The 27,076-nt window shown below is 45.1% G+C and overlaps 1 protein-coding gene across 1 annotated transcript in view; it reads right to left on the bottom strand.

The window, feature by feature from the left end:
* Positions 1-8,011: 8,011 nt before the first annotated feature.
* The window catches only part of LOC142250440 (galectin-4-like), a 62,440-nt gene continuing 43,375 nt past the window's right edge, over positions 8,012-27,076 (bottom strand). Inside the window, exons 5-11 of the mRNA XM_075322618.1 lie at positions 17,013-17,054; positions 16,151-16,192; positions 15,396-15,437; positions 15,271-15,303; positions 13,732-13,820; positions 8,890-9,055; positions 8,012-8,624 (exon numbers count right to left, since the gene is read on the bottom strand). Of these exons, the coding sequence (XP_075178733.1) occupies positions 8,481-8,624; positions 8,890-9,055; positions 13,732-13,820; positions 15,271-15,303; positions 15,396-15,437; positions 16,151-16,192; positions 17,013-17,054 (558 nt within the window). The 3' untranslated portion in view covers positions 8,012-8,480. The remainder of the gene's footprint in view (positions 8,625-8,889; positions 9,056-13,731; positions 13,821-15,270; positions 15,304-15,395; positions 15,438-16,150; positions 16,193-17,012; positions 17,055-27,076) is intronic.

The raw sequence follows: 27,076 nt of genomic DNA, 5'->3' as shown, positions 1-27,076 counted from the left end.
GCATATTGATGGACCAGAGGAACAATATCTTATGATTTTGTGATGTAAAGACATGGCTTTAATGATGCTGTGAAGAAATCATTTATGGTTTTTCTTTAACCCATTAACAATGAGATACTTCTGAAGGTATGCCATGTAGCCATGTGTGTGCCCATTTCTGCAAGTCAGCTACAGCTGCCACTAGACTGACAGAGCTACAGCAGCACTTGCAAGTGCAACCTCCTACCAACTGGTGTGCGATGTTCCCACCTACTGGAACTCGACCCAATCAAGGGTATACGGTTGTTTTCTGCTTTTTCATTTCATTTCTACTTATTGCATAGGCTTTACTAGTCTAGGAGTCCCACTCATTAATAATGGGAGAAAAAATATTCTGAGACATTCCTCTATGTGTCTTCCAGGGTGTATTGCAGTCCCTCCTTCTAATTTCTGGAAGCCCTTGCACTTAGTGCATAGGATTTATGACTCTAGGAGTCCCCCTACCTAACAATTTTAACAGGATGTGTATGAGGCCCTCTCTCATGTCTAATACAGGTGTATTGGAGTCCCTCTTCCTTCTAATTTTTGGCAGTTATTGCATTGTCCGCATAGGCTTTGTGAGGTTTAGAGTTCCTCCTTCATAAATTAAAGGGAACCTGTCACCAGATTTGGTGACTATAGGCTGCGGCAACCACCAGTGGGCTCTTATATATAGCACGCTAACATGGTGTATATAAGAGCCCAGGTCGCTGTGTAGAAGGTAAAAATCACTTTATATAACTCACCTAAAAGACGGTGCGGTGCACACTGGTCGGATGGGTGTCTCTGTTCTCCAGTATCGGCGCTGACTGTTTTGGCCATCTTTGTCCTCCTTCTTCTGAAGTCTGGGTGCATCACGCATCCTACGTCATCCACACTAGCCGGCATTGACGTCCTGCGCAGGTGCACTACAATACTTTTATCTGCCCTGCTCAGGGCAGATCAAAGTGCGCCTGCGCAGGACCTCCATGTCATCAAATAGAGTAATGATTTTAGGCAAGAGAAAAAATATATAATAAAAAATTCCAATTATTGACAGCAGGCCTAGGGAAAAAATGAAGAGAAGAGTAGTGATATATAAAGGCCAGAAGGTGGCAGCACAGTCATAGAACAACATGAATAAGATTCATACAGTTTCTTATCCCTCTGACTTGTATTTTCATTCTGTTCACTTTGATACTTTACAGTCATCATTGCTGCATTTTTTCATTATTTTAGCTTAATTTTAGTTAATTTTATTTTCTGTTCTATATGTATTTTGCAGTTCCAATCCTGATGAAGGTCAGTCCAACTGAAACGTCAATTTTTTTTATTGCTATTAAAAAATCTTTTTACTATCACAATTGCCACAAAACGAGTGCTTATTTTTGTATCATATACCTCTGACTCATGCTACCAGGGATGCTTGCAGGGCTTGAATCTCGAATAAATGGTATATAGTTTTAGGCACTAGATCTCCTGCAGCTGAACCCTCTCTTCTGATTTCTTTAACCTTTTATGTGCCTATAATGAGGCAACCTCCCTCAGGTGAGCTGACAGCCTCCAGTACCTTCCGTACGAGAGCGGAGGTGGGAGTGGCAAGTCCCAGCTGCCAAAATCCTACTTACCACTCCAATAAAAACCAGCTAAGCAACTAAGCCGCTGAACAGACCAGCACTACCCGACATTTAACTACCCATCTTAACTTTCCGGGTGAGATATACACTCCGTCCAGGATTCCTCACTCCTGTTGGCCATCCACAAAATATATATATATACACAGTTAGGTCCAGAAATATTTGGACAGTGACACAAGTTTTGTTATTTTAGCTGTTTACAAAAACATGTTCAGAAATACAATTATATATATAATATGTACTCACAGCAAAAAAGGGCAACCAGTCCAGTTAGCCCAGGCCAACACATCTAATGCACAAACAGGATGCAGACAAGCCTCTCAACATGATGGACACTTCACAGGTGCAAGGTAAATTGCACACTAGTGGCGCGCATAGGGCACTGTTCACACTTGTATGCGCATGGTGTCCAGCCAGCAACCTATTACCACGCCCTTACTATTAGATTAGGCGGGTTACTCGGACACTACTCACTGCAGCACGCAAGGGACAGAAATTCCACTATGCACGGCCGTATTAAGAGGCCCGGCTGCACCCCGCATAGTCAAAGTGCAAAAAATACATATAAAATATATGTGAGGTATTAGTTTGTAAATTGGCCAATGTACGTAAGCCCACAATCCTCATCACGGATCCTCACGTTTGCGGGTCCCTACACTGATAAATATCAAAAATAGCAACAAGAAGAGGAGATAAAAACTCCCCCAAAAAAGTATTATAAAACCTCACATATATTTTATATGTATTTTTTGCACTTTGACTATGCGGGGTGCAGCCGGGCCTCTTAATACGGCCGTGCATAGTGGAATTTCTGTCCCTTGCGTGCTGCAGTGAGTAGTGTCCGAGTAACCCGCCTAATCTAATAGTAAGGGCGTGGTAATAGGTTGCTGGCTGGACACCATGCGCATACAAGTGTGAACAGTGCCCTATGCGCGCCACTAGTGTGCAATTTACCTTGCACCTGTGAAGTGTCCATCATGTTGAGAGGCTTGTCTGCATCCTGTTTGTGCATTAGATGTGTTGGCCTGGGCTAACTGGACTGGTTGCCCTTTTTTGCTGTGAGTACATTTTATAATACTTTTTTGGGGGAGTTTTTATCTCCTCTTCTTGTTGCTATTTTTGATATTTATCAGTGTAGGGACCCGCAAACGTGAGGATCCGTGATGAGGATTGTGGGCTTACGTACATTGGCCAATTTACAAACTAATACCTCACATATATTTTATATGTATTTTTTGCACTTTGACTATGCGGGGTGCAGCCGGGCCTCTTAATACGGCCGTGCATAGTGGAATTTCTGTCCCTTGCGTGCTGCAGTGAGTAGTGTCCGAGTAACCCGCCTAATCTAATAGTAAGGGCGTGGTAATAGGTTGCTGGCTGGACACCATGCGCATACAAGTGTGAACAGTGCCCTATGCGCGCCACTAGTGTGCAATTTACCTTGCACCTGTGAAGTGTCCATCATGTTGAGAGGCTTGTCTGCATCCTGTTTGTGCATTAGATGTGTTGGCCTGGGCTAACTGGACTGGTTGCCCTTTTTTGCTGTGAGTACATTTTATAATACTTTTTTGGGGGAGTTTTTATCTCCTCTTCTTGTTGCTATTTTTGATATTTATCAGTGTAGGGACCCGCAAACGTGAGGATCCGTGATGAGGATTGTGGGCTTACGTACATTGGCCAATTTACAAACTAATACCTCACATATATTTTATATGTATTTTTTGCACTTTGACTATGCGGGGTGCAGCCGGGCCTCTTAATACGGCCGTGCATAGTGGAATTTCTGTCCCTTGCGTGCTGCAGTGAGTAGTGTCCGAGTAACCCGCCTAATCTAATAGTAAGGGCGTGGTAATAGGTTGCTGGCTGGACACCATGCGCATACAAGTGTGAACAGTGCCCTATGCGCGCCACTAGTGTGCAATTTACCTTGCACCTGTGAAGTGTCCATCATGTTGAGAGGCTTGTCTGCATCCTGTTTGTGCATTAGATGTGTTGGCCTGGGCTAACTGGACTGGTTGCCCTTTTTTGCTGTGAGTACATTTTATAATACTTTTTTGGGGGAGTTTTTATCTCCTCTTCTTGTTGCTATTTTTTATATATATAATATGGGCTGAAAGTGCACACTCCCAGCTGCAATATGAGAGTTTTCACATCCAAATCGGAGAAAGGGTTTAGGAATCATAGCTCTGTAATGCATAGCCTCCTCTTTTTCAAGGGACCAAAAGTAATTGGACAAGGGACTCTAAGGGCTGCAATTAACTCTGAAGGCGTCTCCCTCGTTAACCTGTAATCAATGAAGTAGTTAAAAGGTCTGGGGTTGATTACAGGTGTGTGGTTTTGCATTTGGAAGCTGTTGCTGTGACCAGACAACATGCGGTCTAAGGAACTCTCAATTGAGGTGAAGCAGAACATCCTGAGGCTGAAAAAAAATAAAAAATCCATCAGAGAGATAGCAGACATGCTTGGAGTAGCAAAATCAACAGTCGGGTACATTCTGAGAAAAAAGGAATTGACTGGTGAGCTTGGGAACTCAAAAAGGCCTGGGCGTCCACGGATGACAACAGTGGTGGATGATCGCCGCATACTTTCTTTGGTGAAGAAGAACCCGTTCACAACATCAACTGAAGTCCAGAACACTCTCAGTGAAGTAGGTGTATCTGTCTCTAAGTCAACAGTAAAGAGAAGACTCCATGAAAGTAAATACAAAGGGTTCACATCTAGATGCAAACCATTCATCAATTCCAAAAATAGACAAGCCAGAGTTAAATTTGCTGAAAAACACCTCATGAAGCCAGCTCAGTTCTGGAAAAGTATTCTATGGACAGATGAGACAAAGATCAACCTGTACCAGAATGATGGGAAGAAAAAAGTTTGGAGAAGAAAGGGAACGGCACATGATCCAAGGCACACCACATCCTCTGTAAAACATGGTGGAGGCAACGTGATGGCATGGGCATGCATGGCTTTCAATGGCACTGGGTCACTTGTGTTTATTGATGACATAACAGCAGACAAGAGTAGCCGGATGAATTCTGAAGTGTACCGGGATATACTTTCAGCCCAGATTCAGCCAAATGCCGCAAAGTTGATCGGACGGCGCTTCATAGTACAGATGGACAATGACCCCAAGCATACAGCCAAAGCTACCCAGGAGTTCATGAGTGCAAAAAAGTGGAACATTCTGCAATGGCCAAGTCAATCACCAGATCTTTACCCAATTGAGCATGCATTTCACTTGCTCAAATCCAGACTTAAGACGGAAAGACCCACAAACAAGCAAGACCTGAAGGCTGCGGCTGTAAAGGCCTGGCAAAGCATTAAGAAGGAGGAAACCCAGCGTTTGGTGATGTCCATGGGTTCCAGACTTAAGGCAGTGATTGCCTCCAAAGGATTCGCAACAAAATATTGAAAATAAAACAGATATTTTTGTTCAAACCTTCAAATTAAACGTTACAATCTGCACTTGAATTCTGTTGTAGAGATTTCATTTCAAATCCAATGTGGTGGCATGCAGAGCCCAACTCGCGAAAATTGTGTCACTGTCCAAATATTTCTGGACCTAACTGTGTATATATATATATATATATATATATATATATATATATATATATATATATATATATAATGTGTGTGTGTGTGTATATATTCCAGACCAAAAGTTTGGACACACCTTCTCATCTCTAGAACAACTGTTAAGAGGAGACTTTGTGCAGCAGCCTTCATGGTAAAATAGATGCTAGGAAACCACTGCTAAGGACCGGCAACAAGCAGAAGAGACTTGTTTGGGCTAAAGAACACAAGGAATGGACATTAGACCAGTGGAAATCTGTGCTTTGGTCTGATAAGTCCAAATTTGAGATCTTTGGATCCAACCACCGTGTCTTTGTAGAAAAGGTGAACGGATGGACTCTACATGGCTGGTTCCCACCGTGAAGCATGGAGGAGAAGGTGTGATGGTGTGGGGGGGCTTTGCTGGTGATACTGTTGGGGATTTATTCAAAATTGAAGGCATACAGAACCAGCATAGCTACCACGGCATCTTGCAGCAGAGTGCTATTCCATCCGGTTTGCGTTTAGTTGGACCATCATTTATTTTTCAACAAGACAATGACCCCAAACACACCTCCAGGCTGTGTAAGGGCTATTTCACTAAGAAGGAGAGTGATGGGGTGCTACGCCAGATGACCTGGCCTCCACAGTCACCAGACCTGAACCCAATCGAGATGGTTTGGGGTGAGCTGGACCGCAGAGTGAAGGCAAAAGGCCAACAAGTGCTAAGCATCTCTGGGAACTCCTTCAAGACTGTTGGAAGACCATTTCCAGTGACTACCTCTTGAAGCTCATCAAGAGAATGCCAAGAGTGTGCAAAGCAGTAATCAAAGCAAAAGGTGGCTACTCTGAAGAACCTAGAATATAAGACATATTTACAGTTGTTTCACACTTTTTTTTTAATTATTTCATTCCACATGTTTTCATTCATAGTTTTGATGTCTTCAATGTGAATCTACAATTTTCAGAGTCCTGAAAATAAAGAAACTCTTTGAATGAGAAGGTGTGGCCAAACATTTGGCTTGTAATATATATATATATATATATATTTACACACACACGCACAACACTACTTCCCCTTTACACATATTTTCTGCAGCATTTCTGCACCTATTAGCATTGCATTTCTTTTCATTGACTTTTTGCGTGCATTTTTTTCATGTGTTTTTGATGCTTTGGTTTTTGACTCTTGTTGGGGTGTTATTTTTTTAAAATAAGCTGCTTTGTTTTTTAGAATTCCTGGTATTTGGCTTTGAAAACATCTTATTGTTAGTCATGTGCATTTTTACCTGTGGATTTTCCACATCTACTGTAAGTCTATGGGGAAAATTTGCACATTAATCCCAGTGTACCCGCAAGAGAAATTGACATATTGCAGATTTCAAAATTGCACTGAAGGTCAGTTTATGCAGCATAAAAAAAGCCCAGTGGGCAGGAGATTTCTATAAATCCCATTTACTTTACTGCAACTGTAAGGCTGTGTGCCCACGATAAGTATTTGGTGAGTTTTTGACAGTGTATTTTCACTGCTTCAAAAAAGCAGTATCTTACAATTCTAGCAAAGTCAATGAGATTTATAGAAATCTCCAGCTCCCTTTTGCTATTTTTTTTTTACTTAGCACAAACTGACCTGTGGTGCATGTTTGAAATCTGCAATATGTCAATTTCTCTTGCGAGAACGCTGAATTTTATGTGCTGATTTTCACCATAGACTTGCATTAGATGTGGAAAAGCCACAGGTAAAAAATGCATATGCGATTTTAGTGCTGTTCCTCTGCGGAAGTGCATGTTAACGGCACATAAGGCAATTTCCAATGTTAACTGACAAAGGCAATCGTTGTGCCGAAACGCGCGTTGGGTACAGGCCTTCTCTATTGTAAGTGCCTAGATGTGATACATTGTGACTGTCTGACTGTTGATTCACGATGGGCAGACAGTTAAGGGCGCTTTACACGCTACAATATATCTTACGATGTGTCGGCAGGGTCACGTCGTAAGTGACGCACATCCGGCATCGTAAGTTACATTGTAGCATGTAACAGCTACGTGCGATTGCGATTGAATGGTAAAACGTTCATCGCATGCACGTCGTTCAATTCCTAAAAATTGAACATCAGGTTGTTCATCGTACCCGGGGTAGCACACACGACCTACGTCCTGCGGCTCCCAGCCAGCAATGCGAAAGGAAGGAGGTATAATGTGGTATAATGATCCTATGTAAAAAGATTTTAACAATTATTTAAATTGCAAGGAAAATGATACCTTAAGTGATCTGAGGAAAGGATCGCTGAAACACGTGTCGGGGCTTTGCGGTATACTTTGGAGCTTTTACAGATCACTTAAGGTATCATTTTCCTTGCAATTTAAATAATTGTTAAAATCTTTTTACGTAGGATCATTATACCACAACCTTATTTATATATGACATAGGATTTAGATACAATTTTGCACTGTGCACTTTGTCATATATTAGGGATTGACTTTTTAAGTGATCTTGGCATTATACACTTTATTTTCCTAGTAAAACCGCTGCTATAATTTATGGGACATTTTTTCCTGCCTAATATTTATATGGATTTGTAAAATATTTATTTTAATTGTTGAATAAAAATAATAATTTTAATGTTATTTGCACCATCATTCCCTTTATTTATTTATTCTAACGAATTTTTTATCTGAAGGTATTTTTGATATTTATTGAAATTTAATGGTGATATTTATACGGTAATTTTGATTATTATATTATACATAAATTTATGTATACTCTATATAGCTGCTGTGCTCCTAAATTCCATTTCACTGTATTTTAATAGTCAAAAACATGAAACTTCTAAATCAATTCATTTATTAAATAGCCAAATTACAAAGCATGCCGGAGCAGTTAAAAGGCTCCTTTTCAGATACCCACATATACACAAAAGCAAAAAGGGGGCGTTTTTAAGAAGCCCCAGAAAGAGCCATTGATCTAGCGATATCCTATAATAAAATGTAAACGTATTACATAAAAGTTTTAAAAGTATTATAAATTAATTAATTCAATTAACGACAATGTTTAATTTAATGTACAAATTGAAATGTTAAGAGTGGCAGCAGAAGGCAGTTATTACAGCACCTCTTGAATATATAAATATAAACCAGGAATACATTCGACCATATCAAAGCAGATCTTGGATTGATGAGATGACCGTGTACTGTAAACAGCACCCATCCATGCTTTCTTCCACTGACTTGGTCTTTCAATAGGATTTGGGGGTTATGATTTTTCAGATTTAGGTTCTCTAGGTATCTTGCATGAGGTCAGTACTGGACAAAGGTCAGGTTGACATCTCCTCCAACTTCGATCATGTCAATTTGGTTGTACGGTAGGCGGTGGACGAAATTGAATATTTTTGTTCCATTAGCATAGACCCCGAAGCAGCCTCCTTCATTCCTGATCTCCATCTGGTTGTGAATAATATGTTGAATAAAACATTATTAATTGCTTAACTACTTCTTTAAAATTGGTGTCTTGTATTAGATATATAGCTGATTTCTTCCAAAAACAGCAGCACTCCGGTCCATGGCTTGTGTCTGTTACTGCAGCTCAACTCTTAGGAAATGATTTTGTATGAGCTGCAATACCCCACATGACCTGCACACCAGTGTGGCACTGTTTTTGGAAGCTATTAGTTATATTTGTCTGATTCTAGAAAACTATTGTTCCTACCTGAAAGCTTTGCCCAGGATGGAATGGCATGAAGGATATCTGTCTTTCCTCAGGACCCCAGGAGCCTCTGTCCTGAGTATTTCTTACTAATGCTCCTTCATTGAAACGAGGGGCGATATGAAGGTGAATATTCCTTGTTCTGCTGTTCAAAAGATTGACATGGAACCTGAAATGGGAACATGAAATGTATTATAAAGGGAATGCATCAAGACCACTTTACTACTGAAGCTAATAAGTCCAAGGCCGGCATTGTGGGGGTAGACTGGACAATTATCCAGGGCCCACATCCACAAAAGGGAACCCTTGCTCCTGCAACCCCTCCATGCAGTGCCCAGAGTTTGTACATCAGTGTAACGGACATCCTCTGTAGTCCCTGAGCTTCCTTCTCTTGTGCCAAGTGTGCCGCCCCCATGCCTGTAGCAGCCGAGCTGCTCGGATCCGGACCCTCTGTGTGGCTCGAGCGATCCTCCGGACCCGGGGTTCACGCGGTCACGCCAAATGAAAAGGGGACGTAGTTGTACGGGCTTGGCCGTATACAGTTCGTGACGCCACCCACGGTGTGTGGTGAAGTGGGACACCACCGCTGCTGGTGCGGAATACCCTGGGGAAGGTGTGATGGCAGCTGGATATTAACCCCTCCTTGGGTAGGGATGGTTGCCCCAGGGCCCGATGGCTTGGTGCAAGGGATGGCGATGGCAGGGGCCTGCGCGCCCAGACGTAACAGGGGATGTTTGGTTACTCACAGTTGAATAAATCACACAAGTCTTTTGGTAAACCAAGGTGCTGGTGGCCGGCCGCCTCGGCCGGTTGTACTCTGGTACCCCACCCAGGCTGGTGGTCGCCGTCTTCTCTCTGCACTGTGTTTTCTTGTGTTGGACTTCCCGGTATGGAACACGGGAGTCCGTTCCCGGCTTGTTGTGTACCTGAGGAGCCGTGCCCACTGACGCTGACCCGTGGAATCTACCGGGCCCTGGCGGTTGCCCTATCCCTCTCTGTGGGTGGTTGTCTGCTTTTGGGACTTTGGTTGGGACAGGACCTATAATCCTACCCTCAATCGGTTAATTAGCTAGGACGTTGGTTCCGGTCCTGGCTTCAGGGTCCGAGTACCCCCTCTGTGCACGGTCTCCGGTCGGGTCTCCGGTGTCAGTACCGGCGGGCTCCAACCCTGTCCCGGTCCACCTCGAATCTGCCGAGCCATCTTCCCGTCTCCTGCTGACGGAGACCACCGTCTGCCACCTAGCCAAGGTGTCAGGGCTCCGACCCTGAAACCTGTCAAATTGAGCTTTGAGTCCTGCTGGAGCTACACCTAGCCCCAGCCTCCACTCCTCTCAACTTGAACTTCAGACTTCAACTACTGGCTTGAACTACTGGCTTGAACTACTGTTTTTCCCACCCCGGGCTGTCTAGACCCCTAGGTGGGCTTTTCCTAACCGCCTGGCCCCGCCCACTGGTGTGCCTGTCTTGCCCCTAGGGGGGTGGCTAGGGTTTCAGGTCAGCTGTATGTGACCTAGGTGAGGGAAGGTGTTATGCGGAGACCTATGTGTGACTACCTGGTTTTGCCAGGGCGTCACACCAAGCGCAGTGTTTGGTCAGAAGTTCTAAGGGGAAAACTTTTCTGCCTGCGGAGACTGACAAACCAATATGGCTGCCAGTTAGTCTCATAGCTGCAATGCTCCTTTGGAAAATATTCAATTAGTCTCTTCAGGGAGGAAGGAGACGAACTCTAGCGCCACCTATTGGAAATAGCAATCCTAAAAGTCAATAGTGACTCTTTAAGGAGCCTTTTCATATGACTTAGTATTTATGCCAGATCAGAACCTCAATTTGCCGACATGGTGTTTCGGGGTGATTGCCCCTTGTCAGTGCAAAGTATGAGGTCTGATCTTGTTGTATGAGCTTTCCCCTTAGGGGGGCTTTGCACACTACGACATCGCAGGTGCGATGTCGGTGGGGTCAAATTGAAAATGACGTACTTCCGGCATCGCATGCGACATCGTAGTGTGTAAAGGCTCGATGATACGATTAATGAGCACAAAAGCGTCGTAATCGTATCATCGGTGCAGCGTCGGCGTAATCCATGATTACGCTGACGCGACGGCCCGATTTTGTTCCTCGTTCCTGCGGCAGCACACATCGCTGTGTGTGAAGCCGCAGGAGCGAGGAACATCTCCTACCGGCGTCACCGCGGCTTCCGTAGGATATGCGGAAGGAAGGATGTGGGCGGGATGTTTACATCCCGCTCATCTCTGCCCCTCCGCACCTATTGGCCGCCTTCCGTGTGACGTCGCAGTGACGCCATACGACCCGCCCCTTAATAAGGAGGCGGGTCGCCGGCCAGAGCGACGGTCGCAGGACAGGTGAGTCCACGTGAAGCTGCCGTAGCGATAATGTTCGCTACGGCAGTTATCACAAAGATATCGCCGCTGCGACGGGGGCGGGGACTATCGCACTCGGCATCACAGCATCGGCCTGCGATGTCGCAGCGTGCAAAATGCCCCTTAGACCTCACTATAGCTTCTTAAACAGCCAGATCAGATCTCATACTGCACAGGGGTATCGCGGTTTGTGCAGGTGCATTTTGCTCTGCCCTGCTACGGGCAAACATGAAACCTAACTGTACATGCATAAGGGTGAAGGTACTCATCTTTTTTCAAAAGAACAGCCCCCATCTCCACAGAAGAAGCATCTGCCTTGACCATGAAAGGCATATGAACCTTGGGTTGACTGAGAACAGGAGCCTTAGAGAAGGCTTTCTTGAGGGCAGAAAATGTAATAACAGCCTCGATAGAGCAAGAGGAAAAGTTTATTCTCTTGGTAATATCATTTAAAGCAATTTTAATCAAATTTATATTTTTCCTATTTAACAAGTAAATGGTTGTCAGAATCTGAAGGAGCTCTCAAACATGCTTATAATGCTCCTCCCAAGAACGCAAATAAATTAATGTCACCAAAAATGTACTCACCAGAGAGCAAAAAATGTAAGCAAAGCTCCGAGCAATGCCAAGGTAAATGAACCATCGGCAACTGGACAAAGACTGACTAAGCTGTGGCTCAGTAGTGAATGAAACTGACCGTTGAACACAAGGTAACTGGATCGAGTACTAAAATATGACAAACACTTCTCTCTGCCATAAAAACTGCAACCCTCTAAGCAAATGCATTTCACCATAGAGAATTGATTTTAGCGTCCTCAAAAACATAAGCAGAGGACCAACTTATCTAAGAGGAGTTCTGGTAGACACAGAGAAAAGGGCTGGTTTCAGAATGTCCTCAGCACACAGGAGATACATTGAGCAGCGGCAAGGAACAGGAGGAAACTACTCAGTTATATAGGCCCAATCCGAATGGCCTGATTTCCAATCCTCCTCAGCTGGCTGGTTTCCATTCAGCAAGTTAACTGCACTACCAGCACTGACCACAAGAGGGAGCCCCAAACTGGAATCTAATTCAAATGTATTTACAATATCATGTATTGTACTGCCAGAATTTTTGTTTAAGAACAATTGAAGTGTGAACTGTTTTTGTCTTTACATCAAGAAAATATCTAAAGACTTCACCTTACAATTAGGGCTAGTATAGGTTAATTGTAGATTCAATTCATTATTGTGAAGATACTGAATAAAGTTTGTCACGGCCACCACTTCGTCTGACCAGATGATCAGAATGTCGTCTATGTAGCGGCCGTACCACTCTTACTGTCAGTCCAGGATTTTCTGTTACATCAGCAGACATGATAAGCCCTATCTAGCCAAATAGCTGTACTACAAATGGTTCTTGATAAAGGCTTCAATAGGGAAGCTAAAACGTTCCATCTAAATGGATGAATAAAACTCCACAAATTTGTATGGGTTTTTTGCATTTGGACCCCTTGTGTGCTGCCTCCATTTTTTATTTTTGTATATCCAGAGGACTTTCTTGGCTGTTGCACTAAGGCCTCTTACACACGTAAGTAAAAAACACACGTGATAAAAGGTGTGTAAGTCCTCTGTGTGCCGTAATTTTGGCACACGTGTGATCTCCGTGTGTTATCCGTGATAATACATGGTAATCAGGCACTTATATTCACCTGTCCATGCCACTGCTGTCCGTGGTGCTGATATCTCTCGCAATGCTGTGTCCGGCCGCCGCTGTCTCCCCTCTGCAGCTACTTCCACCGGTGCAGTGCATATGTATGAGCATAATTAACCGGCCTGGAAGCAGGAGACAGCAGCGGCTGAAGACAGCAATTCTGGAGACGGGTGAGTTTAAAAAGCATTTTATCTTTTTAATGTACGTGTTTTTCTGGTACGTGTTACACAGATTACACCATAGTGTGGTCCACGAGACATCAGTGATGCCAGAAAAAAAAAACAGACTTACATGGACACACGTGTACGCTGCAAGTAAACACATCAGTGAGACCCTTTGATTTTAATGTGGCTTCGTATGTTCGTGATTCTGGTATGTATAAAACTGCAAGATACGTATCAGAATCACTGACGTGTGAAGGGGGCCTAAGAGGGATTGCACCAGTCACTGAAGCATGTGTGGATATTTGTATTTTCTATACTCCAAATGAGTGTATCCTTATATTAGTGCAATTAAATACAGACACATAGAATAGAGGAAAGTAGGGGTTTGCAAGCAAGTTACATGCGATATTTTTACAGGTGTGAAGACAAATCCCTCAATAAAGTGATTTGCAAAGTATCATAACATTCTATACTGTACAAAATGATTAAACAAAAAATTCTTTAAAATTTTGGTGAGCCAAACTAATGGAACTTATAGAATATACCTTACATATTCCTCCTTAAATACCCTAAGGACCTATCATAATTAGTGACATATGAAGAAACACACCTGTCTGCTCCATAAGAGATATTTCCTGTGATAAGAATTTTTCCATGTTTACCAAAGTTGCCCTGGAAAGCAGCCTGGAAGGGCATGACCTGGGGAGAAAATAGTCTTTAATTTGAGAATAGGAAATAAACATGCCCTTTACCATTTTAGTTACCTTTTTGCTAAATACTTGGGCTCCTATTGAGTATTTTAATTTTTAAATGCCATTTTTTTGTCTTCTCTTTATTTTTGTGCAGGCAGATTTTGCACTGAATTAATCAAAATGGGACCGCGATATTTGATGAACTGGCTCTCATTTAGGTTTGCTTTGCTCCTTTTTAGTGTAAACAGTTACACAATATTTTCAATGAGAATTAAAATGTTGCAAGTTAGCGCCATATGTATGCACCCAATCTACACCTCCTGTCAAAAAAAACACATCAAAACCACATGCAGGATAATGCAGTACTGATGCGTTTTGCTTTTTCTTTTTTTTTACCAGGAGGTGTAGATTGGGTGCAGGAATATGGTGTAAAAATTTCAGCACTAAATCTATATCTCTTGGCAAAAAAACTAAGGTATTCTGCCAGGAGATAAAGGTCTCAACTGATGTCAGGTCACTGAGTTTACCGAGGTTACCTGAGGTCAGGTCACCTGCGATCACAGGTGGAGGACTGTGGAACCTCCAGCTGCGACCGCAACTAACCTGAGTGACGTCACTGCTGATCACGCTGCTCTTTCTCTTCTTGAAGGTTCAGTATGCTGTCATGTTCTATGGCTGCTTACTGTGACTTCAGATGTAGCAGAGCTGCAATCTTCATGGGATTTCATGTGGATTACGTTAATAAAGGGGTGAAAGAGGGTGTGTTGGATTTTTGGGTGTTTGTGTTTATTTCTTTTCACTTACAGATTAGTAATGGGGGGTGTCTCAAACCTGCCTCTCATTAGGAATCTGTGGATTAATGGCAGCTGTGAGCTGTTATTAACCCCTTATTACCCTGATTGCCACTGTACCAGGGAAATCGGAAAGAGCCGGGTAAAGTGCCGGGACTGTTGCATCTAATCGATGCAGCAATTCCGGGTAACTGTAGGCTGCTATTTTTAGACTGGGGGGCCCAATAAGTACAGGTCTCTTCAGCCTGAAATTACCAGCCTCCAGCTTTCAGCTTTTATCATGGCTAGGTATCAAAATTGTGGGGACCGCACACCGATTTTTATAATTATTTATTTAAATAATTAAAAAAAATAATGCAGTATTTGATTCCTCTTATTTTGATATACAACCAAGATAAGCGCATAACTGGGGGGCTGCAGCCTATAGCCGTATGCTTTATTTGTGCTGGGTATCATAATACCACTACTACGCCAATTTATTTATTTCTTTATTTTTATACCACGATAGTGACCCGCAGACTGGGTCTGTGATCGCAAGCAGTCAGACATGCTGTTACATTGCATTGTATGTACAACTACCTGGAATTAAAGGTGCTATAAAAAAAATTATCAGAAGAAGAAGCATAATATAACTGACTAGTATAGTAAAATAAGTTAAAATCATACCGGGTTATACACAGTCATGGGTGTTTTCTGGGGCTGAAAATATATATAATAGAATATATATAAATCATAACATACAGTACAGTAGTATATAGATACACATCCAGAATATAGGTATATACACTCACCTTGTTAGCCCCAAAGACAGGGGGTGCAGCCATACTTGGTATCTAAAGCAATAAAAGTATGTTAACTTTTAATTGTCTATGTATATAAATATATCACCCCTGTATAAATATAATAATCAAAATTGTATTAGATTTGATAAAGTAATACCATAATTAGAACAAATAGTTTTTAACATATGTCAGTATGGTGGAGGTCTCTTTGGCAAATTTGGCACCGTACATAAGAATAATCGGCACCAAGTCGTGGCTTACGTTATAAATAACACTAATATTAACAAACCTTAAAGGGAATGTGTCACCAGGTTTTTGTCACCCAATCTGAGAGCAGCATAATGTAGGGGCAGAGATCCTGATTCCAGTGATGTGTCACTTACTGGGTTGATTAGTGTAGTTTTGCTGAAATCACTTTTAATCAGCAGGAGATTATCATTACAGGACTACTTGGTGTGCTGCAGGTAGTCCAGCATATTCATGAGTTCTATATAACTGCTGCATCTGCAGCAGAGAAAACATTGATCTCAGCAAATAGCTCAGTAAGTGACACATCGCTGGAATCAGGATCTCTGTCTCTACATTATGCTACTCTCAGATGGGGGAACAAAAACATAGTAACAGTTTTCCCTTTAGGATAGGGTTGTAACTAACATTTATAGATCTCCATAACAATAGATAGAACACCGTAATGGAGGCAGCAGTAAAACTACTACTACCTGCAATTTTGTACAACTTTGTTTAATACAATGCTGTGTACTCACCATCTGTGCGCCATAGATTGGAGGTATAAATGAATTTTGAGCCTAAAATAAGACAAAAGAACAGAGGAACATGTTAGTTATGAGCTATATATACACAATATGTATTAGCTATTGTTAGACTAGACAAGGGCTGGGCAATGTATAGTCCGCAGGCCACATCCGGCCCTCTGGCTGTTCCAGTCCGGACCACGGTCTGAGACAGATGAAGGGTTCAAATCAAAGGACCGCACTGTGTCCTCCACTGCCACCGCTGCCCGTTTTCTTATGTCACCGCTATCCAAAGTATGCGGATAGCGGTGAACACAGTGGTGGAGGAGGGGCTCTTCCATCAATCAGCGTGTGAAACAGTTGTACAGCGGAGCGGAGGAGGAACTGGAGAGAGGTGAGTATGTGGTGGGAGTTATTTTTCCATATGTGTATGAGCACAAACTTTATAAAGGGGGCTATGCGGGGCTCATAAAGTATATAGGAGGCTATATGGGGCTCATACTGTAAATTGGAGGCTCTGTGAGGGCTCATGCTCTATTTAGGAGGCTACGTGGGGGCTCGTACTGTATATAGAGAGGCCATGTGTGGGCACACTGTATATAGAAGGGCTATGTGTGGGTGCACACTGTATATAGAGGGGCTATGTGTGGGTGCACACTGTATATAGAGAGGCTATGTGTGGGCACACTGTGTATAGAGGGGCTATGTGTGGGCACACTGTGTATAGAGAGGCCATGTGTGGGTGCACACTGTATATAGAGGGGCTATGTGTGGGCACACTGTATATAGAGGGGCTATGTGTGGGCACACTGTATATAGAGGGGCTATGTGGGGGTTAACAATTTTAATATAATGACGTAATGAATGTACTCACAAAGCCTGGAGTATACGGCGGTGGAGCTGGTGACATCTGAACCTAGAAAAAAACATGAACATAGCTCAAGCTGAGATTGCGCCGTATCACAGATGAAGAGTTTCTAGAAATGAGAAAACTCGCTAATCTGTTTAGAATACGAGTTCCTTATGTACACATAAAAAAACACAATAAGACACTTTCTCCTAAATGTAATCCAAACTGTTAGGATTTCTTGACGGTCCAGCACCAACTAAAGACTATATGTGTCACAATGAGGTTTTTACAAACATCGCCCACAGTCATGGTGGCATCAGGATCTGTGGAGACTACATATTCTGGCACTCTGCCTGCTAACTTCTCTGATGTCTATGATAAGGGTAAACAGACTCAGGTGTCGAACCACAGACTTGCCGTTCATAGGCAGGCTAGCAACAGTTAATCTCTGCTGGGCTGCTTGTTAGCCTTCTTTGATCACATCTACTGCAGGGACCAGTTACATTCGCTCCCCTCCAATATATGGTGGCTGGACACTTTTTTTAATGCCAGCTATAGCTTCTCCATACTGGTCTGGTGAGAGTGTGTGATCCAGTCTTACTGGTGCTTATTGTACTTCATTGCTGTGAGCGGTTGTAGTGTTAACCCTTGTTGTCCTATTGTTGCTGCCTTACTTCTCTTGATTTTCTCCTTAGTTTGTTACTGTTTGTTCCTGTGAGTTTGCAGTTTGTCTGAGTTTTGTTTTTTTCCCTGTCTGTCTTTATTTATATTGCCAGTACACTCCTGCCCCTTCCTTCCGTGGGGGAACAACAGTTTAGTTCTGGTCAGGGGAATAGTAAGGCATGGGACTCCAGCATCTCCACCATTACGGGTAATCCGGAGGTTGGTCATAGCCTAGGGTCCCTAGTGTAAGGTACTGTCAGGGCAGGGAGGACTGGTAAGCCCAGGAGGTGGATCCACTGGACCGAGTATCCCACCGGGGGGCAGGGTACACGGCAGCCGGAGCACTGGCGTGGCCGGGACAGGTATAACCAGGTCAGCAGAGTCACAAAGTTCTTCAGGACGGTAAGGAAGACAGGCACAGGTACCAGGGAGCAAAGACAAGAAGTCTACAGGACACGGCACCAGGGGGCCTGAGCACCTAGCACAAAAGACAAAGCTTCTAGACACGTTGATCAGGCAACGCCCCTATGGGAAGGCCAGTCTTATATATCCAGCACAGCCGTATGTCACATCCTGCTTCAGGTGTGCTGGGTCCATAAAACCAGGAGAGTGGGCGCGGCCTGGTCCTATACAGAGGCATGAGGCTAATACTCAGAGTCAGACTCATGAGACCAGGAGCAGGACACAGGAGAGCACGAGCGGCAGCCATGACCGGTGGACACATGGAGTGGATCAGTGGGTAAGGAGCAGTGCAATGACGGTGAGGCCGGATCGGTGGGTACGGAGCGGTGGTGCGATGCAGGTGCAACTGGATCAGTGGGTACAGAGCGGTGGTGCAATGCAGGTACGACTGGATCAGTGGGTATGGAGCGGTGGTGCGATGCAGGTGCGACTGGATCAGTGGGTACAGAGCGGTGGTGCAATGCAGGTACGACTGGATCAGTGGGTATGGAGCGGTGGTGCGATGCAGGTGCGACTGGATCAGTGGGTACAGAGCGGTGGTGCAATGCAGGAACCGGCTCAGTGGGTAAGGAGGGCTGCTGGGACACCGGGAGCGTGACAGGTACAGTATAGGAGCCCCCGGGGGCGTGGCCTGGACGGCAATGTGAAGAGACGTGTTTGTGGAGCTCTCCTGCAAACTCCCTTGATAAATCCCTGAATACCGCTGTTATCACTGCCTCAGCCAGCTGTCAGGAAGATAAGGTGGTGAGGACTTGTCTGGGGTGAGTCTGGTGGATGCAGAGTGCCATGGTCCGTCACAGGCAAAAAGATAATGGAGGCGGGAAAGTCCCCAGCTCTCAAGATGGTGCCATGATAAGGCAGGAAGCTGAGAAAGTTAATGCAGCCTGTCAGGAGAGGATGCAGATCGCTGCAAGGCTGGAGAAATTTGCCCGGACTTCAGAGAAATCACATCAGCATATAGATAACAGAGGTGAGGAGGGAGAAGATAATGCCAGCTCTGATGAGATGGGGGATGGTGAAAAGCAGCAAGATAAGTCAGGAGAAGTGGAGAAAGCACATAGTGCACAGGAGGCTCCAGAAAACCCCACTTTAAAGGACGTTTTTGCAGTGGTGTCTTTTTGTAAAGAGGCTCTGACTTCCCTGACGAAGCAAGTTAAGGGATTACAGGCAGAGGTTGCTGACATTAAGAAAGACCTCAAGAAAGCAGATCTGAGAACAACGGCTGTAGAGGAGAGAGTGGGGATAACAGAGGATCATATTACAAAACTACAAAAGTCTGAAAAAACATTTGCACAGCAGATAGCTGAAATCATGGCAAAAAATGATGATTTAGAGAACCGCTCTAGAAGAAATAACATCCGAATTGTCGGCATCCCTGAGAAAGCGGAAGGAAGAAACCCCACTGAATATGTAGAAGACTGGCTCAGGGGGAAAATGGGTGCTAATGTCTTATCCAAGCTCTATGCCGTGGAACGTGCACACAGAGTCCCGATGCAGCCACAAACAGCAGGCAGGGGCCCTCGCACTATGCTAGCCAAGCTCCTCAACTACAGAGACAGGGACACTATACTGCGAAAGGCAAGAGACATGGAGGATCTTATGATTGACGGCCAGAGAATTTCCATATACCTGGACTACTCCATTTCTGTTCAAAAGCTACGTATGACTTTTACAGGAGTAAAGAGGCGCCTGCGAGAGATGGGGGTGCAATACTCAATGATGTTCCCAGCAAAGCTAAGAGTGACGGCGTTGGAGCGGGTGCACTTTTTTACAACTCCAGAGGAAGCCATGCAGTGGTTGGACGCAAACGAAAAGCGGATCCGTTTGAAGGAATGAGCTGACTGTCTGAATCTGCAGTGTGTTGGAGAAGGCCGGCTGAGGCTCTACATCATCCTTAGGAGTTTACAGGGGACCCTTCTTGTTTTTTCTTTTTTTTTCTCCTTCCCTTTGGGATTGAGGTAGTATGCAGGGGGAATGCGAAGGGTTTGATGTGAGCTTCGCAGGACATGGGGACTGCCTAATTTGGCGCGGTGGTGGTATTTACAATTTGAGATTCCAGTTTAATTACTGTTCGCCATTTTACTGTTATATTGGTTGAGTGGAATATGATTATACATAGAAAGGGGGGGAGTGGAGAATTGTTGGAAAAGGGACGAGTTTTAAAATGTGTCTAAGAGGGGAAGGCGAGGGAGGTAGGGGGGAATTTAGTAGGGATTATGGACCAGGTTTGGAAAACCCGATGCTTCACGGGAGTACTCGAAAACAGGAAGTGGTGGGGAGTAGGAGGGGAGGGGAGCAGGGGGGGAGGGGGGAAAGGGGTAGGGTAGAGGCAGCATGGGGAGATACTACAAGGTTTGATGGTTTTACTGGGTGGGATAATGGGGGATAGAATTAAGGTGTTGAGTTGGAATATTAGAGGGTTATCAGATAGGTCTAGGAGAGCGGCAATAATTAAATATGTTCAAGACCAGAACCCGTCAGTAATATGTCTACTAGAAACGCATCTAACAAAGGAGACAACACATGTTTTAAATAGGAGATGGGTGCAGAAGGCCTATCACTCCACCTTTTCCAACTATGCAAGGGGTGCATCACTGCTGATCCATAACTCTGTGCAATATGAAGAGATAGAAGTGTATGTGGATAAAGAGGGACAGTGTGTGGCCGTCAAGTGTAAAATATTTGGCAGACTCATGTGTATAGCTGCAATATATATACCACCTCCATATAAGTGCACCAAACTAAGGGAGATAAGGGAGTTCTCTGAGAAGGGGGGGAGTAATCCCTTTTTTACTGGTGGGGGACTTCAATAATGTGATAGACCTGTACTGGGATAGGAGTAGTAGACCTCCAGGTATCCAGGATAGTTGTATGACTTCGTTTGGCACTCTTATTGGGGAACTTGGAATGGTGGATGCCTGGCGAGTGAGGAATGGGAGGGTATCCTGCTTCTCTTGTTATTCGGCTTCACATAACACTCTGTCCCGCATTGACATGGCTCTAGCTAGTGATCTGATGGATGCAATGATAGGCGACGTGCAATATCTGACAAGAGTGATTTCGGATCATAGCCCAATTCTAGTGTCCATACGACGGGGGACCCTGACAGGGGGAAGGAGGGGAGAGTGGAAGCTTCATCCAGCATGGATCCGTCATATTAATATGGGGAATATAGAACGGGATCTTGGGGATTTCTTTATCCACAACGAGGGTAGCACTGGTCCGCTGGTGGTATGGGATGCGATGAAGGCATACCTCAGGGGACTCCTGTTCAGGGATATCTGTAAACGTAAAACACAGACGAGGCAGGATGAGAAAGATAGGCTGGAGGCCTTAGATAAGGCAGAGCTGGAAGCAATCCGGAGTACTACTACGGACGCGAAGCAAAATCTTAGGCAGGCGCATGAACAGGTTAATAAGATGCTTTTGGAGAAGGCGGTAAAGGAAGCAGGCATTCCAAAAATTGCATTTTTATGAGGAGGGGGAAAAAGTTGGTCATCTATTATCGGTCATAGCTGCAGCTCAAAGGAGTAGTTCATTTGTGCATGGTATGGACACGGTGGAGGGGACACAGGTCACTGAGGTTGAGGAGATCCTTGGGGTCTTTAAAGATTTCTATCGCACGCTATATTCTTCTAGCGGAGAGATGAGGGTGGAAGAGGTGGACTCATTTCTTGAGCGAGGTGAGCTTCCGGTGTTGTCTGTGGCGGATAGAGATAAACTGGAGTCACCTATTACTATTGATGAACTGGAGGGCGCTCTGCATGGCATGAGCAATGACAAGGCACCGGGAGCAGACGGGCTACCAGTTGAAATTTATAAACAGTTAGAAGAAATCCTATTACCCAAACTATTGAAAGTCTTTGAGGTGGCGGAGGGGGAAGGTGTATTGCCTGAATCTATGAGAGAAGCAATAATAGTAGTAATTCCTAAGGAGGATAAAAATCCGAGGCTTCCAGACTCATATAGACCCATCTCGTTATTAACAGCGGACGTGAAGCTTCTGGTTAAGGTGTTGTCAAACCGGCTGACTGGAGTTATATCTAACCTAATCCATATGGACCAATCAGGGTTCATGGCCAATAGGTCGACAGCTGCCCACTATCACCGCTCCTATTTGCTATTGCAATAGAGCCTCTGGCGGCGGCCATTAGGAAAACAAAGGAGATCCATGGATTTAAGTATGGGCATTTAGAGGAGAAAATAGCTCTTTATGCTGACGATTTATTACTTTTCTTGGGGGATCCATCAGCCTCATTGGATCATGCCATGCAGATAATAGAGAAATTTGGAGAAGTTTCGGGACTGACCATTAATTGGTCTAAATCGAGCCTCTTTAAAGTGGATGGGGAAGTAGCCTGGACAAATGAGGATACTGGGGCTAACAAATTGAAGAATGTGGACGAATTTAAATATCTAGGTATCCAGATATCTCTGCCAGTAGAAAAATACATACAGGTGAACTTATGGCCTCTCCTTAAAAAATTGAGAGCCAAGGTGGATGCCTGGAACAAGCTACATTTGTCAGTTGTTGGAAGGGTTAATTTGCTAAAGATGGTAGTAATGCCTAAACTCCTATACATACTGCACAATGCCCCTGTTTGTATTTCAAGGAAAAGATTTAAAGGGATAAACTCGCTGTTTAGGGACCTGGTGTGGGGTAAAAAGCAGCCTAGGATGCGATTAGAGACTTTACAAAGGCCGAAGGATGAGGGGGGTCTAGCAATCCCAAATCCGGAATTGTATTATATAGCGGCGCAATGTCAACACCTCAGGGGTTGGTCTGATCGAGAGAAAGATGGGGGCATTAAAGAAGTACTGGAATACATAGTGGGTAGAAGTCCATTGGTAATGGGACTAGAGGATGGTGCGGTGGGGCTCCTGGGTAGAACATCTCCTACAATGGCACTTATAAGATAAGACCTGGGATAGGCTGAAAAGGGTGAGAGGGGTGACCCGGTTAACTAAGTTTACACCTATCTGGGATAACAGTAATCTCCCGGAGATTCAGAAAATGGGGAATATTGAGGAGTGGAGACGCAAGGGTGTGATATACATGCATCAGATATTGGACGGAGGAATTGTGAAATCGTTCCCGCAGTTACAGAGTGAGTTTCAGTTACCGGCGTCCGGCTGGCTCCACTACAGACAATTAAAACATGCGATTGCAGCCCAAGCGGCTAAACAAAGTGTGGCCATACAGACTGACCTGGTACTGGAGTATGTGTGTAAGGGCGGAGGAAGCACTAAAGGGATCATTTCTGGCACGTATAAAGATATACTACATACCTTTCTTTTAGAATACCCAATTAAAACTAAATCTAAATGGGAGGAGGAAGTTGGGCCGATAACGGAGGAGGTGTGGGAGAGTATCCTGGAGTATGTCCCTAAACTTTCCATGAGCGAACCGGCCAGATTGTCTCACCTATACGTGATTCACCGGGTATATAGGTCTCCCTTACTGATGTTTAAAATGGGGTTGAAAAGGAATTCGGAGTGTCCAAGGTGTCAGGGATCTGACGCGGGTATTTTTCACATGATGTGGTCTTGTCCGAGACTGGTCTCCTTTTGGACTAAGGTTATCCACAAGATAGGAAGAACATATGGGTGTGTCCTTCCCAGGGAACCAGTGATATGCCTATTGGGATATGTTGAGGAGCTTGGGGTGGAAAATACTATGAAAATTGTCATTGCTAGGCTGCTGCATGCGGCAAGAAAGCTAATCGCCAGGTCCTGGATTAAAAAAGACCCCCCGACCAGGGGAGAGTACATTAAAAGGGTGAAATGTATTCTTCAGCTGGAACGGGGAGTGTATGAAAGAAGGGGGAATGTTAAAATGTTTGAGAAGCTATGGTCTCCTTGGCTGCAATGCGAATAAGACGAGTGATGGACCAATAAACTGGTCTGGGACCGGGATAGCCGTCTGAGACCTCTGATGTGTGTGTTTTGTTTTATTTGTGTTACTAGTTGTTCCTCCTGCACAACGGGATGGTTGCTATACTACAGTTGAAGGGTATCCTAAGTGTGTACTAAATGGGATGTAGTATCGGGGAGAAGTGTTGCTGCCAGGGTGGGGGAGGGGGAGTTAAAGGGGTAATAGATGTGATAAATTTAATTTGGATGCCGATTTGTTATTCTGTTGTATGTATTCTGTTTTAATAAAAAAGTATCTGATTTAAAAAAAAAAAAAAAAAAAACAGTATAGGAGCCCCCTATCCTCACTATCCTACAGTCACATTTTGACAAAATGATTGTTAAAAATTTCTACTGTTTTAATATGTAGATTAAAGTCCCTGAAAAAGTGGAAATGGCAACTCATAATGTGACATATTGTTGTATATGGCTCGTACATGTCTATATATAGACTCCTGACCATGTCTGACCAGGCTCCTGATGAGATGAAGCGTGGTATCCTGGGGTGTCTTCTCCCAGACATGGATCAGGGCATCAGTGAGCTTCTGGGTAGTCTTTGCTGCTGATGGGCGGCATCCCATGCACTGACACGTAATGTGCCAATGTTTCTCTGTTGGAATCTGGTCTGGGGAACATTAAGGGCACTCAATGCCTTCATCATTTGTGAACCCTCTACACACACTGACCACATGAGGGGAACAAATGGTCCAATGCACCAGTGTAAAGGCCCAGTTACACGCAATGACGTATCTAACGATATATCGCCGGGGTCACGGATTCCGTGACGCACATCCGGCATCGTTAGCGACGTCATTGCGTGTGACACCAATGAGCGGCCGTTAACGATGGAAAATACTCACCAAATCGTCCATCATTGACACGTCGTTCATTTTAAAAAAATCATTGATTGTTGAGGACGCAGGTTGTTTGTCGTTCCCGAGGCAGCACACATCACTACGTGTGACACCTCGGGAACGACGAACTGCAGCTTTCCTGCGGCCGCCGACAATGAGGAAGGAAGGAGGTGGGCGGGACGTTATGGCCGCTCATCTCCTCCCCTCCGCTTCGTTTGGGTGGCCGCTTAGTGACGCCGCTGTGACGCCGCACGAACCGCCCCCTTAGAAAGGAGGCGGTTCGCCGGCAACAGCAACGTTGCTAGACAGGAAACTCCGTGTGACGGGGATTTACGACATTGTGCGCCATGTGCAGCGATTTGCCCGTGACGCACAAACGACGGGGGGCGGGTACGCTTGCTAGCGATATTGCTGCGTGTAAAGCCCCCTTAAGGTCTGAAAATATCCGAGATTTCATCCTGGCACCTTATCAGCAGTCAGGGTGCTGTTGGTCAAGCTGAGGTGGGTAGGAAGAGACCTGTGGGTTCCTGCCCAGATGTCCATCCTCCCTGTTTCTGACTCCTATTACAACTATCTTTTAACATAATGTCACAGTGTTTCAGAGTAAAACATAGATGCCTGCGATGTGGAGCCTATCCCTAGTACGGGTGATAGAGCTTCCAGGGGCTGGATCAGTGACATCAAATGTGACTGTCTTGGGCCCTGGTCTTCCTGCCTGGGTGTTGTGCTCATTGGTCGGATGTAGTGTTTCCAATGTTCTGAAGGCTTGCCTGTTTGGTAGACAGGGTACACTGGACACAGTTTTATGAAGCTGACAGAGGTTTTGCCGGTGTGGTACATATGGGTGGAGTGGTGGTGCGGCACTGTGGTTTAGAGTCACTGTCTGGTGACTTTTGAGGTTCAATGGGGGTTTATTTAAGCCCGATGACATTAATGGAGCCATGGCAAAGGCTCTAGTTGGTCTTTGGTGGCGGGACTCGCACGTATAAGGTGTTATAATTGCTCGCTGTGGTGGAAAGGAAGGGGGTATTTGAAGTTGGTGGATTGCACAAAGCGGGGGGGGGAACCCTGTGCAGGAACGGGTTACCCCAGGGGGTGCAATGGTATGGTCGGTTAAGGTGGGTCCTTGCTGGGTTAAGTCCCAGCAGGACATTGGTTGGGCAACATTCAGCTGGGTGTCATTGAGCCGGTGTAGTGCGGCTGACGGCACATGGTGGAGCTGGTGTTGCAATTGTGACGCCCTGGGCAAGCCAGGGGTCACAGGTCATCACACCACCACACCCTACACCCCAGTTAGGAACACCAAGGCTACCAAAATCCTTGTTGCCTTCCTCCAGGGGCTGATGTTCACACCAGGGGGTGGGCCAGGCGGTTGGCTCCGCCCACCGAGGAGTTCACAGCCCTGGAGGCGGGAAGAACCAGGCAGATCAGAGAGAGTTGGAGTTGAAGCCAGAGTAGAGTCTGAGGAGGAGTAAACAGTGGAGTGAGGAAAGTGAAGTGAAGTGGAAGAAAGTAGTAGTAAAGCTAAAAGAGAAGAGCTGAAGTGACAGTAGTAAAGCCTGAAGTTGGTCCGGCTGTGTGCCTGGACAGTGACAGCAAGGTCAGCAGATGGCGGTGATAGTCCGCAGGGGTGACTGCTCGGAGGTTGCTGGAAGGACCGCGGACGGGTAGTGGCCGGCGGTCTGGAGCAGTATACGAAGAACAGTCAGCACCAGGGCAGGGGCCTCTCGGACCCCGGCAAGGCTAGGAGTCGCCATAATTTGCCAAATCCGTCAGTGAAGGGGACGTCTGTCTCCAAACAACCAAGTCCCGATTGAAGGCAACAGTCCGACCGTAACGGAGAGACACCGCCACCGCCAAGGCACCAGTTTCTCAGGGCCAGCGCCTGTGGGCAAAGTAGGGCTCCTCCGGCCCATATCCAAGCCGGGGAGCGGGTTACCGGTGGGAACCCATCGCCACCAACACAGAAACATTAGCTGCAGGAAAAGGGACATCACCGTCACCTACTGGGGAAAGCAAGTGCAGCCGTCCGTGGGAACCGTCTTTCCAGCAGTGTGTTTTACCGAAAACTGTGTCAACGTCTCAGGCTGAGTGAGTACCACAGTGCCGCAAGGCACAGCACTACCCCCGCGTCCCTGCACCCTACCAAGCCCTGCATCACCCACCTCATCACTGGGCCCCGGGATCACCAACCCC

The sequence above is a fragment of the Anomaloglossus baeobatrachus genome, chromosome 9, assembly GCF_048569485.1.
Source record: "Anomaloglossus baeobatrachus isolate aAnoBae1 chromosome 9, aAnoBae1.hap1, whole genome shotgun sequence".
Lineage (NCBI taxonomy): Eukaryota > Metazoa > Chordata > Amphibia > Anura > Aromobatidae > Anomaloglossus > Anomaloglossus baeobatrachus.
This window is presented reverse-complemented; position numbering and strand designations above follow the sequence as displayed.